The following is a 15,860-nucleotide window of genomic DNA, read 5'->3' as shown; positions in this document are numbered from 1 at the left end:
AAGTACACTGTATTTATCTGTGTGCATTTGATGTAACAAATCATTTTAGATCCTAGTGAAATTCCCCGCTGCAGAAGCTCCCATCCTGCCAGGCTCATTCAGATCCAGCGTTGGATCCGTCTCCGCCACGCCGAACATCCCAGGCAGCAGATAGCCACCGGCCAGCGGATCGTCAGGTTCCAGTTTCTCGGGCGGAGCGATGAGGACATCGTCGCCCTGGTAGACGTAGGGCAGTCGGATGATCCAATAGGCGCTCTGCGACAGACGTGGCGGGACAATGGTGCCCAGGGTGAAGGTGTACTTTCCCTTGCCCACGCACACCTTGGGATCCACAATGATGTTGACCGGCGCCTTGGGCGTCACCACATGGATGCGCATCAGCTGTGCTAGATAGCTCGTCTGGGACCGGCAGGGACAGGGATAGTAGAGCGGCATGTTGTTGTGCACCACCTTGCTGCAGGTGTCCCGCTCGATGTCTGCCCCACCGCGCAGCACCCGATCCGGGGCGCACATCATGAAGCGGTGTCCGCGGGAGCACTCGTACTCCATGCCCACGAATATTTTGAGGGACAGCCTATCGCCTTGCTTTTTCCAGCGCTGCTGCTTCTTGCCGGGATGCTGCTGCTGCTGGTGGTGCGTGTGGTGTTGCTTGGGCGCATGGACTAGCCGCAATTGGACGTCCCAGGGCAGCAGGAAATTGGCGCCGGACAAGAAGCCGCTCTGGAAGTGCTCCTGCAGCCCGGTATTGTGGCTGTAAATGGAACTGGGACCCACACAGGCCAGCGACCAGCTTGGGAAGAGCGGCAGGAGGCCAAAGTTGCTGACTGTGTGCACCAAGCCCGGCAGATACTCCGTGGTGGAGGTGGAGAAGGCATCGACTGGACCGGCCTCTTCGCGAGCCTCCTTCTTGGCATGCTCCTGGAGCTCAACAACAAGCTCGTTCTCCGTATCGGCGCTGGAGGTGCCACTGCTCGTGGAATTCTGCTCGGAATTCGATAGCTGCTCGGAACTAGCCTGTGACTCGTTTAGTGAGGCCCCAAATCCGGCAATGGACATGTTCAAATCGGAACCAAAGGTGGGTGAGAGGGGCTGGGAGCAGCAGTTGCTGGCGGTATCCTGTCCCTTCTCCTCCTCCGGCTGCTTTTGCTCTTGAACCTCCTCGTCCTCCGGTTCGTCCTCGCCGTCTTCGTCTTGCGGCGCACCACTTTTGCCCGTGTGCAGCAGAGGAAATGCAGCTTCAAAGGCCGCCGCCCGATAATCACTCACTGAGGGCTCGAAAACAGGGAGCTGGTACTGCTTGACCTTAACGCATAGGTTGCACATTTGGGCGATGTGCTCGTAGAACTCGTAATTCGCTTGCCGCAGGTTGAACGGATCCTCTCGACGGCCCTGAGTGCGACCGCAGTTGCAGCTGGAGATGTGGATCACTCCGCTGTTGTGCTTCTCGTGCGGCAGGTTTTTGGGCAGTGTGCAGGGATGGGATCGCAGGCTAAGCAGCTCGCACTGCTGACGTCCATCCTGCCAGTGCTTCTGGCATATGGCTGCCAGCTTTGCCAGTGCCGCCTTTGCCTGTGGACCGCGACCTTCCTCCTCGAAGGCAACGGTGGCCTCCGCCAGAAGCTGTCGGTGCGTGGAGCTGCCATAGTTCCCGGGTGCAGCGTTCTTGTAGGCAGCGATGCCCTTCTTCAGGCCCAGTTCGCAGAGGTGAGCCCAAAACCTGCGTTAAGCTCAGGTTATAGAGGGCATAAATACTACGCAACTAAAGTCAACTTACTTTTTCTCATAGTTCAAGCTCTCGTCGAAGCTTTTCAGGAAGAGTTTCTGTAAAGATCAGTCAAAGGTAAGCAAGCTGACTCTGTAAATGTGTTATTTTGCTCACATATTCCTCATTGCTAGTTTCTTGATTTGGATCCTTTGCGTTCTCCACCAGCAACTTGTGCAGCGTGGCCATGCAATCGTGCCACTCCTGGATGTTAAGGAGCTGGAACTGCCCCTGCTGGGGATGCTGCTTGAAGGAGCCCTCATCGAAGCAGCCCAACAAGGCGTCCTGAACGTGTCGCTGCAGAAAGTGCCATACGGTGTGGTCCTGCTTGTACTGTTGCTTCTCCAACTCCTTCTCATCGACCGGCAATTTGTAGGGTTTGACGAAGCCCTCGAAGGGAGCCAGCTCCAAGATCTCCAGGTCTTCCTCCTCCTCTTTGGCATCCGGCTTGTACATTGCCTGATTGAGGCACTCGATGGCCTTTAGCAGCTTGTCCTCATGCAACTGTTCGTGTGCGTTGAAGAAGACGAACTGCTTGTTGTTGGGAAGCGCCACAAGCGAAGTGCTGCTGCTATTGGTCACGATGTTGTGGTGGCGCAACAGCTCGTAGATGCAGTCCTCCGTCTGGAACTCGTGTGCAGAGACGCATTCGCGCGTCTTGGGCTCGTCGCGGGGAAAGTTCTCGAAAAGGAAGAGAATTCTGGGCGCGCACAGACGTGCCCTTTCGCTCATCCTGGCGGCAGGCGTTTCCCTAAGCATTTGTGGCAGGAACTGCATCAAATGCTGCTCCCTGGCGAACTTGAGCAATTGGAAGACAGTTACCAGCGTGGGATCGAATGTCGGGCCCGTTTCCACGTAGACCACAATGTGGCAGGCATGCAGGGCCAGCAGCATCATGCGCACGAAACGACAACGCATCCTCTCGTAGAAGCTGTCGAAATCGAAGGGAGTATCCACATCCTCCATGCAGACATCTATCATCTGGCCCAGAATTGCCTCGTCGTAGGTGGTTTCAAAGTGCAGCAGCAGGCTGGAGGTGCCCGGCTTGTAGTAACACTGCACCTGACCGTCCTTGGTCGTGTGCTCCATGGGCGGTTCCATGCCGAAGGCCTGCATCTTGTTGGCCTGTTCGCATTTCGACCGGCCAACGATTCCGACCACAACCAGCGAACTCTTCAGCAGCCGCAGCTCCTGTCTAAGGGAAGTCCTGGATGAGATGCTCACTGCAGTTTCCTGCTAGACTTACGCCACACTTTCGGGTATATCCGGGTAAGTCCAGGTGTAGTAATCCTTCATAATTTTCGCTGGAAATTGTTTACAAAATTGTGCATCAGCTGTTCGAGTGCTGCCAACGTGATATGCACTAGAAATATCTGGCAGCTCTGCCGAAACTGATATCGATATCGAGGCTTCCGATATTTTTCCGTTATATGGCGCACTTTTTTAAAACATCCCTAAGCACAAAAAATATAGAAAAATTATATAAAAATTACCCCCACTTTATTTGCAGTCTGCTTGTGACAAAAATGTAAATTTCTTAATAAAACGAAAAATAATTTGTTGTCTAAAGCAATTTAATCTTTATTGTAAACTTTTCTTTTGCATTTTATAAATATTACAGCTCTCCGCACTACTTAGCGTACGTTTTTGTGTGTGCTTTTTCGATTTGCTTCTAAATGAGAGTTTTGTGCATGATTAAGTGTGAATGCTTTAATGCTAAACTCGCTTAAATAATCGTTTTATGCTTTCTTTTAATGTTGCAATGGAATAATGCGGTGATTAATTGCTTGTTACTAGTATGCAAGTAGCATTTTTAAGAAGATACTAATTTGTCTTTAGATCTGGTAGAGAGAAGTATGGTTTGATAGGCTAAGTGTGCTAAAACTGAATCATAATTGCGTATCTTTTCTGTTTCGCCTATATTGAGCACAATTAAAATACTTTTACGTTAAGTTTCGATTGCTACAAATTGTTTAGACACTACTACAAAGAGGTGTAGATTTCGTGGAGCGAAGAAGTGTTGATGCTTTCCGAGGGTATTTACAAATTGTTTGAGAATCGTGCTTTGGAGGTTCGTTAATTATGTTATTTACAACTATTTCGTGTAGTCCGGGCTTTCTAAAATGCAATGTTTTTATGGGATGTGAATGTTTGAATTCGATCGATCGCTCAAATTGGCAAATCGAGGACAATGTTTTGGATGTGTGGTTAAAATTCCGTTTTGCCAGGCCTTACTGTGCTTCTGTATTCCATATCCGTTTGTACTTGTTGACTGCGCATACAAGGTCTTCCTCCTCCACGTTTTGGCAGTGAACCTGAGCTTTCATCTTTGACTTGGTGATCGCACACTTTACATACAAAAATGTTCTTTTAGATACTCATATATATGATATTCATGGGTCTATATCGATAGGGGGATTAAATGAAGCACACACATGCAAATAAACTAGTCTTGCAAGACAACCGGAGTGGTAAGAGTGGATAGCAATCCCCTCAAGATTGGATCTAATCGTATTTCTTTAACTACGTAGGCTTATCCTCTTGCCATGCTTTTCAATTCAAATGTAGCTGAACATTTGCTTTTGGTTGTTCGGGGCATATCATGTTTGTGTTTTATTAAAAAAATATCATCACAAAATTGATGAAGTATTATGTTTTCGGCGGCATTACACCATAAGCTTAGGGCTAACGATCTTCATCATGTTTATCATTTTCATGGGTGGCTTAAATTAGGTTAGGCTTCAAATTAATCAGCGCAAAGATACAAACTAACAACTAAAGTACATGGAAAAAATCAACACAGTGTTCGAATAGGTAGATTTCCAGACTCGCAAACCGAATTCATCATCGTTCTTTGCGTTCCAAGCTAAACTTAATGTTCTAGGTTTTGTTATTTCTTGTTGTTTATCTGCTTAATATATATGTGTGTAGGTCTGCTGGATGATTTTTCAAATGAGACATCGCATTTACAGGGTTTTTGCGCGATCCAGCAGATCGCCAATGAACTTCGATATGTCTGATTGCGGGCGTTTGCAGACTGACAGTAATCTCTGCAGAAAAAAGGTTATTAGAATGGAGTTAGGAACTTTTGGTTTTGTAACTCACTATAAGATGAGATCTCCGGATGTCATCTGTGTCCATGTCCAGTATCTCGTCAATGTCCACATCGATGGGCTCGTTCTGTGGGTTGAAGTCAATGCAAACAATGAGTTTAATTTACGAATAACCCTTTTGAACCCACGATATACTACTTACTGGTGGATCGAAGAGCTTCTGGAGCTCGTCGTAGAGCCACATCTCCACGGCCAGCCGCTTGCGGATGAGGCTCATCTGGTGTGACCCGTACTTGGCCGTGAGGAACTTCTCCCGCCGCTCCTTCACCTCCGCCCCCTTCTCGTTGAAGTTGACCCGCAGGTTCGTCCGGTTCGGCGACCTCTCACAGTCGTTCATCTGCTCCAGACCGCACTGCATCTTGGGCGATCGATTTACAAGCGGTACAAGCTGCGCTGATTGAACTTCAATTTGCGGAACGCCTTCAATCAATTGGCGTGGCGGCTGCAATTGAGGAAAACAGTTGGACACATGAGCCTCAAGTGGTTGTGTAATTAAATCAATTATTAATCGCCTGTAACTGTGGCGCTGCCGGAGAGCTGAGCTTTCCAAGTGTGCGTCACACCCATTTCACTGCTTTAAGACCCGTTTTTATGCCCAAAGGCATTACCAACATCCCGCATCCGTGACTCAGCCCAACTTTTGTGCCCTGCAGACCCTGCAGACCCAGAGCTCTGATTCATACATTCCATTATCTGGCCATTTGTATGCCAGTGAACTTTTTCTATGTCCAGAAATAATGACGACATGCAATCCGAACTCTGAACAGGAATAATTGCTCACGTGTCACTTGGTTTTGTCCTGTACCCTCCCACACATATAAAAAATTATATGACAGCTAATTAAATTAATGTGTAACACCCGGCATTTCACTGTGCGCCTATCAGTAGCCGGAAATCTGATTTGACCAACACAAATATGTATATCAGTATATAAATAACTGAAGCCAAAACAAAGGTCACGTCGACTGACCTTTTTGGTGTGAATATTATGATAGAAAACAAAGTTCATTTGTGAAAATACGTCTTGAAACTCTCCTAAATAAATAATAATAAAGCTATTAATGCTTTAGAAATGTTTACGTTATTGCAGTACCAAATGTATAAATAGAGTTACAAGAAACATTTTCACTGTGATGTACTGACTTGACTTTCTTAGGCATATGGAACGGGCTGCATTGACTTTTCCCATTACTTATAAGCATATTAAATCCAAGTGACACTTTTCCCGTGTTTTCCCCAAATCGAAGGGGGAAAAACAGAGGTTATTTCCCCACCCAAAACCGAGTGTCAATGGCAACAGAGGCCGTGGTGCCAGTCACCAGGAAAGGCCCCTTAACACCTATCCACCCATTCCCAAAGAAACTTGGTATCCTTGATCTACTAACACAAGCCATCCCCAAAAAAACCATTCGCCAGCGAACTCTGAACCTTGAAATTTCCAATTTCCCCCAAAAAAAAGTTAACAAACTCGATTCACTCTCATTCTTTGGGGCGAACTGAAACGAAATTGAATTGCAAATACTCGCAGTCGTGTATTGAAATAGTTTTCGTTGGTTTTTTGTTATATTTTTCTTGTTTTTGCTGTAAGGTATTTCGAAATCGTGGGCCATGTGGCAAACGTGGCAGCAACAACAGCATTGCATGCATACACACAAAAGAGTTTTCCGCATTCGCCGCTAAAAATACATAAACAACAAAGCCCTACCCCGCTACATTTTCACACAGCTGAATTTTCCAGCCCGTGCGAAATCTGATACCAGATTTACCCGAGAGCCATGAGCAATTATGATTATGAAACCGGCGTTTAACTTGTCACTCGCATGTCGCCCAGTTATCGTTCTGTTTTCTCGGGGGAAACGGAGAAATCCATAGATTTGTTTGGCTTTTGAAACACGAGCCGCGCCGATCTGACCCTCTGCGGTAAAGAGTTCCATGCCCCGGGCATTCAGTTTTAGTTTTAGTTTTTCTTGCGGCTCTGAACCCGGAAATTACCCTAAACGAAGTTAATTGTGTGGATCCGTTTGGCCTACTACCACTTGGAGTGGGGAACACTCCTACGGACTTGCTGCTGATGGCCTGGCGACATGATACCATTTTAGAGGTCTGGAAAAACGTGTGAAGCGGAGGATGAAATTGCCATCTTGGAACACCCTCTGGGAATAAGTGAGATCGCTGAGGTCTCCAAAGTATTTCCATTTTATAACTCCAACTTCCGATCTATGAGGCTATCTCTGAAATGTATTCGACTATAAGTAGAAAAATGAAGAAAGCATAAGAATGCCTAACCCTCTGCCAAGTCTTACAATTTTTATTCTTAAATAGATTTTGCCCCTTTTTATATTCACTATTTGAATACAGGGTATTGTAAACCGCGGTAGATAAAACAAAGGTGTGATTGTTCTGCTGAGACAACGGTAATTGTGGGACCTAATAAATTATGTTGACTACCACAAAGCTTATCTAAAGAATTTCCTCAGATTTTCCCAACGACAAAATGCAGAAACGAGAGCAAAAACTATTTGACCGAAGATTTCAAAGGGCGATGAAGTTGCAAAGAGGCGGGCGCTTGAAAGCAGAAGGCAAATTATACCTTTATTATTATGGCTTGCCACATCTGATGTTGCAGCTTTGCATAAATATTATGTTGAAATGCCTATGGCAATGCGGCAACAACATGCAACATGTTGCATGTGCAGCGGCAACAGCTGGCCCAGCAGCAGCAACAACAAAATCGGCGCTAGCTGCGAATAAATTTGTATCGAGCAACCCCCGCTGCCCACGCCCCTGCAACGCAGTGTTGCAGAAACTTCCGGAATTGGTGCACAGTGAGAAAATTGTACGTAACAAGATTAATGTTCTAATATGCTTTCCTACTACTTTTAGTTTGTAAATCCATTTTTACGCCTAAGAAAGGAGAGCTTTCTTAGAGTTATTATGGAGAAATGAACTTTGTTATTGGTGTGCTACTTTTCGGTGTGTAATATTTCTCAAATGTTGCATGCCACCGGTGCAACTTAATTCGATTTACCCTTGGCTCGGCAAACGAAATTAGTGCGGCTGGTCAGAAAGAACCATTAGATGCATTGCATGCCGATGGCAATTTTCGGAATAGTTTCATGCATATGAAATGTGTTCGATATGGGCAGAAAGCTCTTCTCGAATTCCCAGTCGCATTCGAATTAAAAATGTAAATTGCCACTTGGTCTGCCGCTCCTCACTTACCACAAAACTGAAATGTCAACGATACATTTTGCAGTGGTTCCCAGGCACAAGGACATGCATTGAAATCCTGTAAGCATTTCCATCAGCAAACAAGATTTGATATATTGCAGACAGCCAAAAAAAGGCAATCGTTGAACTCACGAAAAATACGACAAAAATGTTTAGAGCGGCTAATCAGATTTCCAGTAACAAAAGCTTCAATTAATAAACGTAAATTTGATGACCCATAAAATGGGGAAATAAAATCAAATCCCAACTCAGAACCAGAGCAAGTTCAAGACAAAGGCCCAATTTGTTCACCCTCATCAGCGCCACATCCAAATTGATTTTTAAATGCCCCGCCCTTCTCCTCCCTTATATATTTATATCTGTATATATAAACCATATATAAATACCATGGGGCATTTATGGGTAAATGCAAATTGAATGTGTCGCAATCGACGCGGATACATTTTGTCGATTTGGGGTCCCAAACTGGGAATATCTTTTTTGGGCCGGCGCCAAATGACGACTGCAGAAAGTTCATGTTAATTTCAAGGTAATTGTGGATTAATTATACATTTATGTAGTGTTCATAGCCACTTATATGGCGGTAGCTCCATAAAACACTTTGCCACATCACTTAAAAGTGCTCTATAAAATAAAATGCTCATTTAAGCGATTGCCAAAAAAGATTACCTCCGTATGACTTGTAAAAAACACATTTATCACACTTTTCAGACTTTTTAGACTTTTATGCGCATTACGTGGCAGATATAGACACGTTCTAAATCTGGGCTAATGATTTCGATTTCTATTTGGCCCAAAATTTACATAGCCAGAAAAGAGGGCATAAATATGATAAGAGAGGCCGAAACCGAAATATCAGGTTCATCAACTTGGACACAGAGTGAGCATGGCATTAACCCATATAGGAAGAGACTTTGGGAGATCCAAGAGTTCGACTATTGAGCGTTTCATTCAAGTCGGAATTTTCACATATACGGGGGAAAAGTGAAATGTGACGGTTTTATGCTAAAGAGCCTACTTTTGTGCCGCTCACAAAGGGGCAGCGTTTGTTTATGCAAATGCTTTATGATTCGCGGCCCGTGAAATCCCCTGGAAAAAAACCCAAAAAAGAATTCAGAAAATTGGGAACAAAATAAGCCGAAACCCGTTTATGAAATCTTGAATAGAAAGAAACTTAGGCTCCAAATTCATTGATATCGAGCGCTCTCAGTTCCTGCTATCAGATTTGGTGTGCCTCTATTAATTTATATTGTAAAAAGATTGTTTATGAATACAGCGTTATACAACGGTGGGCTTATCAGTCGTATTTAATAATATGCTGTATGTGTTGCTGTCGCATTTGAATAAGCCGATGTGTTGCATAAACAATTTTGATAAGCCGATGAGTCAGGCAATGCGCACATTAAAGTCGAACAACATTCTAATTAAAATATGCATATTTAGCGTGTTTTATTTTTGACAATCTAGCACCTAGCTTGTGATTGATGGGGTCCCACCTCCTTAGACACATGCCTGTCATTTGATAACTCTACCGTGATTTCACGGACTTTGATCGCTCGTTAATTTGTAGAGAATATAGAAGTCAAGCGCCTGTTTTGCACAAAAAAGCCAAGAAATTGGCTGAAATACGAATTAATCAGCACTTTGCTCATGCATTCAGGTAGAAAAAGAAGTCGTTGGAGCTGAAATAAAACTTGTTGGATGCAAAGACTTCAAGTTGCGGCAAACTTTAAATAAATAAAATTAATGTTTCACAGTAAAAATCCAACGAATTAGCTGGTCGAATCAAAAGTAAAATAAAAAGTTTAAAAACTTTTCACAGCACATTCAGAAACTGTTGAGTCGCAAAAAGTTCTGGCCAAGTTGAAACTCACGGATTCTCAGCTCCTCAGATTGAGCAATCATTCAGTTTGGAATGTGTGACTCATTTTCGGGAGAAGGTAAACAGAAATATGTTTGTTTCTTTCACTCCGTTTTTTGTTTTTTTTTTTTGTAAAATTGAAAAGTTAATTTGGCTTATTGTTTATCCATTTTGGTCAGCCCCTTTTCAGACATTTTTTGATTAACCAAATGGGGTTACAAGCCGCACAATGAGCGAAAAATGACCAAAAAAGTGGCTTCGAGTGCGGCAGTCTTATGGGTAAATAATTACAAGTGAAAAAAACCCACACCTACGATATTCGCGAGCAGTTTGGGGGCAGTAGCCAAGTGGCCATTAGGTCTTTGGGTAGGCAGTGGCCAACTGGACAAGTAGCCGCCTCCGAGGTCGTTGACCCCCAAGGAGGACGACCCGGGGGCCTGGAGATGGCCATCTCATATTCGGACTGCTTACTGGGCAGTTGGCCAAAAGCGAATTGTCATGGAAAAATGATACACAGCATTATTTGGCCAGAGCAACAAAAAAAAAAAAAACTAAAAAAAAACTAAAAAAACCGAAAAGTTTTCCAGCATAAATTACCTTTGGCAAATGTTTGCGCACTTCGGTCGCGAGTTCTCCGTATGCCCAACTCCGGATAAACTCAACTGCGACGGGGCGGTCTACTTGACATGGTTTTCGAGGCGGAAAAAATCAAATAAAACACAATGGGCTAAACTGTTCTTGCGAGCATCGTATTTGCTGGCTAATTCATTGTTTACGCAATGTTTTTGTCGTTCTTGGCTCACTGCGAAATTGCGTCACGAACTATGGGAAAATGCTCGTCTAGGTGTGAGAAATCTCGCTGAGTGATGGTCGCAAGTGGAATAAAACTTTTGCCACTTATAAATAGATGTCATTCCGAGTCATCTTGTCCGTATTCAACGGACTGACCGACATTTCGCAAAGGTGACCGAAAATAGATATTGTGGAAATGTTTCGAGGATCTCAAAATGGAGATGGTGCAATGCGAAAATTCATATAAACATTTAGAGAAGACAACTCATTGTATATGTTACGAAGATATTTCGGAAAGCTCATTACAAATTAGGGGAAACCCTTTAAGTAGTACGTTTTCCGAGTACCAAGGCACACAAAATCCGCATCCGTTGCCCAGATATTTTCTTGGAAGCCCCCATTGTTATCTTTCGATTTCCTGCTAATGTTTATTGGCTACTCCCGCGAATGTTTACTTCGTAGTTGTGCCGTACCCAATGGATGAAACCCCCATCTGCCCACGCGTCGCCCCAGTTCAAGTTCCCCATGTAGGGAACTCCAGTTCGGCTATCAGATGTGCGCGAACTCAGGGTCCCACTCCAGAAATTGAGGAAATCGGGAAATACGGGGAAATCAGGGAAATCGATAATGTGAGCACACACCGCACGCATTTCAAAGTCACAAAAGGTATGGATGAGAATGAGGTTTGTTTTGGGGTGGGGATTCCTATCTGAAAGGCGGGGGAAAAAGAGCAATCAACAAATATGTGCACTTGCATATTTACGTCTGGCTGCTTGTCAATGCTGAAATGTCTGTGAATAACAGAGGCAAATATGCGTGTAAGTGATAAATCGAGCAATAGGAACCCCATAAGGAACAGGAACCCCGTAAGAGGGAGGTGGTGGTGAAAATCACGGAAACCACACGCAAAATGCACACAGGCAGTCAAGTTCATTGTACACTTGTGTTTATGATTACGCTGGTAATGGATCCACTATGGTATCCAAAGTTCTCGGGCACTGCCAAAGTCATAAAATCATCAAACAAATGGGTCCGCACCGCGTCGTTAGTCAGCTGCACTGTGAGAAACGGGGTTCAGTTAAGTCAGGCATGAACCGTTTTTCATCACAAAAGAAGCCTCGAGGGTGCTACATTTAAAAAAGTACAGAGCATTAGCATTACGCATAATACTATTTAGATTTATTATAAAGCGTATTGAAATACCTCTAATTATATTGCTATAAATGCGATTATTATTGTCTCGAGCCATTTGTGGGAATATCATTAGTTTATAAGCCATTAGAAAGTTGATGTAGAGCATAAACCATATTCACATAGCGTTCTTTTTTATAGTTCGCTTTTATGCACACACTTCATAAAAGATGCAACCAGCTGCGAGCACAGGCACAATGGACCCCCTCTATTAATATACCGCGCACATACTCGTACACACTCAGATATATAGGGGCTATATAGTTGTGTTTATAAGTGCGGCTTTATGGCAGCAATCACATTACACATACGCCATGTCGGCCGCCGTCGATTGTCAGCTGTCCGCAGTGGGTTAGAGTTCAATGATTGCACGATTCCTCCATGTACACATGTATGTATGTACATATACATATCTGCGCTACTCTAGTGATTCTGATTCATTTTCAGAGGTCTGAAGGCATCTACAACTACTTCTGATTGCAAGCCATGCTCCAAGTTATTTATGAATTCAAATGTATTCAACTGTTCTAACCGCTCTTGCGCCATAAGTTTTAATTAAAGCCATTAGTAATATGAATTTATAGTGAGCAGCATACATTCATTTACACTTCCGCTTCGAATTACGATGTTAACGGGTAAATCCCATGGCTTATAGGCTTATTCAAATGCCCATAATAATTTATCAACGTTTCTGCATTAGCCATAAATCGTATAAGTGGTGAGATGCATATCATTCAGTTGAACACTCCCAAAATGGATTTATGTGTCATATATCACTCTTTTTCTACCTGCTACACATGCGTTCCTTCCGTTAGATTTCAATTTCGAACGAGTTTGCAAAACATTTCCGTTGCGAGATATTATATAATTCGGTGTATCTCCATCTCCAGATAGCATTATGCCAAACACGTAGGAATACACAAAAAACAGCAACACGGCCAAAAATTGCTTATTAATCTTTTTGACGAAATCGGCAGAACGATACATTTGAGACGTTACGTTTGCTCTGCGAGATTAATGTGTATATATTTTCCGTTGAATTTGAAATGTTCGTTGTTATTCTTGGAGCTATTCTTAGACGGCCCAGGATGTTTGCAAATGCCCAGTGGTTTGATGATTTGCGTTCGTCTACGAATTATGGTCGCTTGGCATTTGGCGCAGCATTCGCTGGGGTTCAAGTTCATCTGGTGATCTATGGCCGCGATGGGGAAACTTCTTGGGGCGACCTTCGCGGCAGACAAAGCGCTAATCTGCAATCTGCCAGCTGAGCTCGTTGCTGGGTAAACAAACAAGCAGCTGGGCAAGTATCTCAAAATCGATTTTCTACCCAGTCTCGAGTCGCGCCAGACAATGAAACCAAAGACCCACTACGGATACACCCGCAAAAAACGTGCGTAATGAGTTAAAGATACATTTGCCTATCGGTATCACCAACTGTATCTCTAGCTGTATCTGTATCCGTATCGGCATCTGTATCTCTGACCGCTGCAGCTGCAGTTTTGACACGCTTCTGAGTTCTGAGTTCTGAGCACCCTGTAAACACATATCGATTGAGGAGGAAAAGCGAAAAAAATAGAAGATAGTGTAGCAAAATATGTAAGCATGTCAGAATCAAGCGACGTGTGTCCAATACCCAATGTACATATCTTGTAAATGTATCTGTATCTGTATCTCGTGGCGTGTTTGTTTTTACTGCACGGTGCACAGTGATTAGACACAGGCGGCCGCAAAATGTTATGACTGCGAATAAAACCAGGTTACAAAACGCAGCAGACACAACATAAAAGAAATTACGGCTGCCGACACACATTATGCTGCCATAAACTAGCACCAGCATCCAATAACACACACCACACACAACACACCGCACAACACTTTTGTGGGCCGAGGAAAAGCGAGTCTGCGATTGATAAAAAGTCAATTAAACTGAATTGCAATCTTGCCCACTGGGCTACTCTGGCCAAGGAAGTTGCCATTGCACAAGGGATTCTCCTTTAGCGAAATGATTGAAGATATTTTATATTAGTCATAAGGTTTAATAAAGCTAAATTCCTATTAAAAAAGAAAATGAATTGATATTAATACAAATCTTTTTAGATACATTGTTGTAAAAATATTAATATCAAATTAAAATGCACTTTAAAATATAGTGATATGTGGCATAGTTTCGACTTTTATAAGCGGTAGATGTCATATTTAAATACATACGTATATTAATACCTTTTGGGAATATAATTTGTATGCATATCACTTAAGATTCCCACATATTGGGGAATACAAATTAAGGAGCTTTAAATTTGTTTGACAAATACCGGTCTGGGGAGGCTCCAAGGGTCAACAATACCTATATTGACTACGCTACTCTGTGAAGCAAAGCGAAGTTAATGCTAATATTTGCCAGCTAATTTGGCCGCTCAGACAGTCGACTTCAGTGTTTGATTTGTGGGCAAGCACAAGATCTCCGTCTGGGCGAATCCGAATCTCAATCGGAACTCAAGCGCATCCCTCTGACTGGGTTCTACCACCCAGAACTCCCCGATCGCCCCTCGGTAGAGCGACTGCCAGTTGGGAATTGGAAGCGTGAAGCGCAGTTGCGTTTTCGTTACGTTCCGCTGGATGCGTGGCCAAAAAGACCACCCTTCGCTGCCAATAAAAAGTTTCGTATATGAAGTTGTAAACTGCGAGAGATACTCGCACCAGATACAAATAAAAACGTAAACGAGCCAGCAGCAACCACTGCATAAAATTCCGCAGCTCAACACGCACACAACGCGGGCTGACTAGCTTTTGCTGCAGGTTTTCAGATGGCCAACTCAAACTCGGCTTCTGTGCCGCAATGTCTGCGGCTCGTAATGGTAATGGTACTGGAAATGAAATTGGTAGGGGCACGGGTACTGCGATATGAATGGAGAAGGGGTACAGATCTGGCCCCGAAACTGGGAGTGGGACTTCGCCTGCGACTGGGACTGGGACTGGACAGGTGGCTGTGACGGGCACGCTTCTCCTGGACACTGGCCACTAGACACTGGACACTGGCCAGCTGAAACAAATCGACCCGATCGACTGGTCTACGAGCAGAAATCAAAAAAGATAAAAATACAGACAGGTAACACTTTCCGGTTCTCGAATGCGATGAAAGTTCTGGGTGTAAAACAGCATTTTCATTTGTTGTTCAACAATATTAGCTGCAAATGTTCAGAGAAGCAGTGACAGCTTTTTCATGCCTATTAACAAAATATATTATACGTATGACCAGAAGGGTAAAATATCAAAAATATGAAGAATCAATCAACCATTATCAATGCGTAGCTATTTTCTTATCAAGTACTTTTGGGAAAACTTAAAAAATATTCAATATATCTACAAAACCTAATGAACTTCACGCATAAGCTTGAATTTTTAGCTGGGCAAAGTATCTCATTTATAGTTACGAAACCATTAAATATTTCACATTTCATTATGAATACTAATTTACAAATATTGAAATAAAATTTACTTTTGGCAGTTTTCCAGCGATGGACTCGTCGCAGTTCGGTCTGTATTTGGCTTAATTGCAGCGTCTAGTTCTCGACTGAAATTTCACTAGCCGAGATTTATAATTTATTTTCTTTTTTGCTGAGGCTGGCGCCGCTTTAGGATTTTCCACTTTTCTACTGATGCTGCTGCTACTGCTGCTGCTGTTGCGACTTTCTGCTCAATGAAATTTTCATTTGCACGAGAGCACAATGAGGGCGAAAAGCACAGAAGCACACACACACACACGGCGACGTTCGAGCGGTCGGTTTGTTTAACTGTTTGTTTATAAAGCGGCAGCGGATTGCCCGGAGTTTGGATACAGTATCTGAATGGTTGTGGATTTAGCAGCTCGGAGCTTAGCACGCGCAGCCGGTGAGCACCAATGAAAGACTGA

The 15,860-nt window shown here is 43.7% G+C and overlaps 2 protein-coding genes across 2 annotated transcripts; both read right to left on the bottom strand.

Annotated features, from left to right (window-relative positions):
- Nucleotides 1-45: 45 nt before the first annotated feature.
- On the bottom strand, nucleotides 46-4,089 carry LOC122611886 (protein SMG8). The gene is made up of 5 exons (XM_043785267.1): nucleotides 3,998-4,089; nucleotides 3,009-3,200; nucleotides 1,880-2,957; nucleotides 1,775-1,821; nucleotides 46-1,717 (listed from the first exon to the last, which is right to left on the bottom strand). Exons 1-5 carry the CDS (start codon nucleotides 4,087-4,089, stop codon nucleotides 46-48), a joined length of 3,081 nt encoding a protein of 1,026 aa, XP_043641202.1.
- A 253-nt stretch (nucleotides 4,090-4,342) lies between these two features.
- Nucleotides 4,343-15,860, bottom strand: LOC122617139 (protein phosphatase 1 regulatory subunit 14B). Its single transcript, XM_043792860.1, has 4 exons — nucleotides 15,447-15,860; nucleotides 5,018-5,317; nucleotides 4,868-4,942; nucleotides 4,343-4,812 (listed from the first exon to the last, which is right to left on the bottom strand). The coding sequence occupies exons 2-4, from the start codon at nucleotides 5,231-5,233 to the stop codon at nucleotides 4,729-4,731; spliced, it is 375 nt and encodes a 124-aa protein (XP_043648795.1). The 5' UTR covers nucleotides 5,234-5,317; nucleotides 15,447-15,860; the 3' UTR covers nucleotides 4,343-4,728.

The sequence above is a fragment of the Drosophila teissieri genome, chromosome 2L, assembly GCF_016746235.2.
Source record: "Drosophila teissieri strain GT53w chromosome 2L, Prin_Dtei_1.1, whole genome shotgun sequence".
NCBI lineage: Eukaryota > Metazoa > Arthropoda > Insecta > Diptera > Drosophilidae > Drosophila > Drosophila teissieri.
This window is presented reverse-complemented; position numbering and strand designations above follow the sequence as displayed.

What these genes read in the sequence shown, in the direction of transcription:
- LOC122611886 (XM_043785267.1), bottom strand. Translation starts at nt 4,089, where the DNA reads ATGAAAGCTCAGGTTCACTGCCAAAACGTGGAGGAGGAAGACCTTGTA. An exon ending in AAACTAGCAATGAGGAATAT is followed by an intron (nt 1,822 to 1,879) that starts GTGAGCAAAATA and finishes TGATCTTTACAG; the next exon opens with AAACTCTTCCTGAAAAGCTT. An exon ending in AGCTTGAACTATGAGAAAAA is followed by an intron (nt 1,718 to 1,774) that starts GTAAGTTGACTT and finishes AGCTTAACGCAG; the next exon opens with GTTTTGGGCTCACCTCTGCG.
- LOC122617139 (XM_043792860.1), bottom strand. Translation starts at nt 5,233, where the DNA reads ATGCAGTGCGGTCTGGAGCAGATGAACGACTGTGAGAGGTCGCCGAAC. An exon ending in AGAAGCTCTTCGATCCACCA is followed by an intron (nt 4,943 to 5,017) that starts GTAAGTAGTATA and finishes TTCAACCCACAG; the next exon opens with AACGAGCCCATCGATGTGGA. An exon ending in TCCGGAGATCTCATCTTATA is followed by an intron (nt 4,813 to 4,867) that starts GTGAGTTACAAA and finishes TTTTTTCTGCAG; the next exon opens with AGATTACTGTCAGTCTGCAA.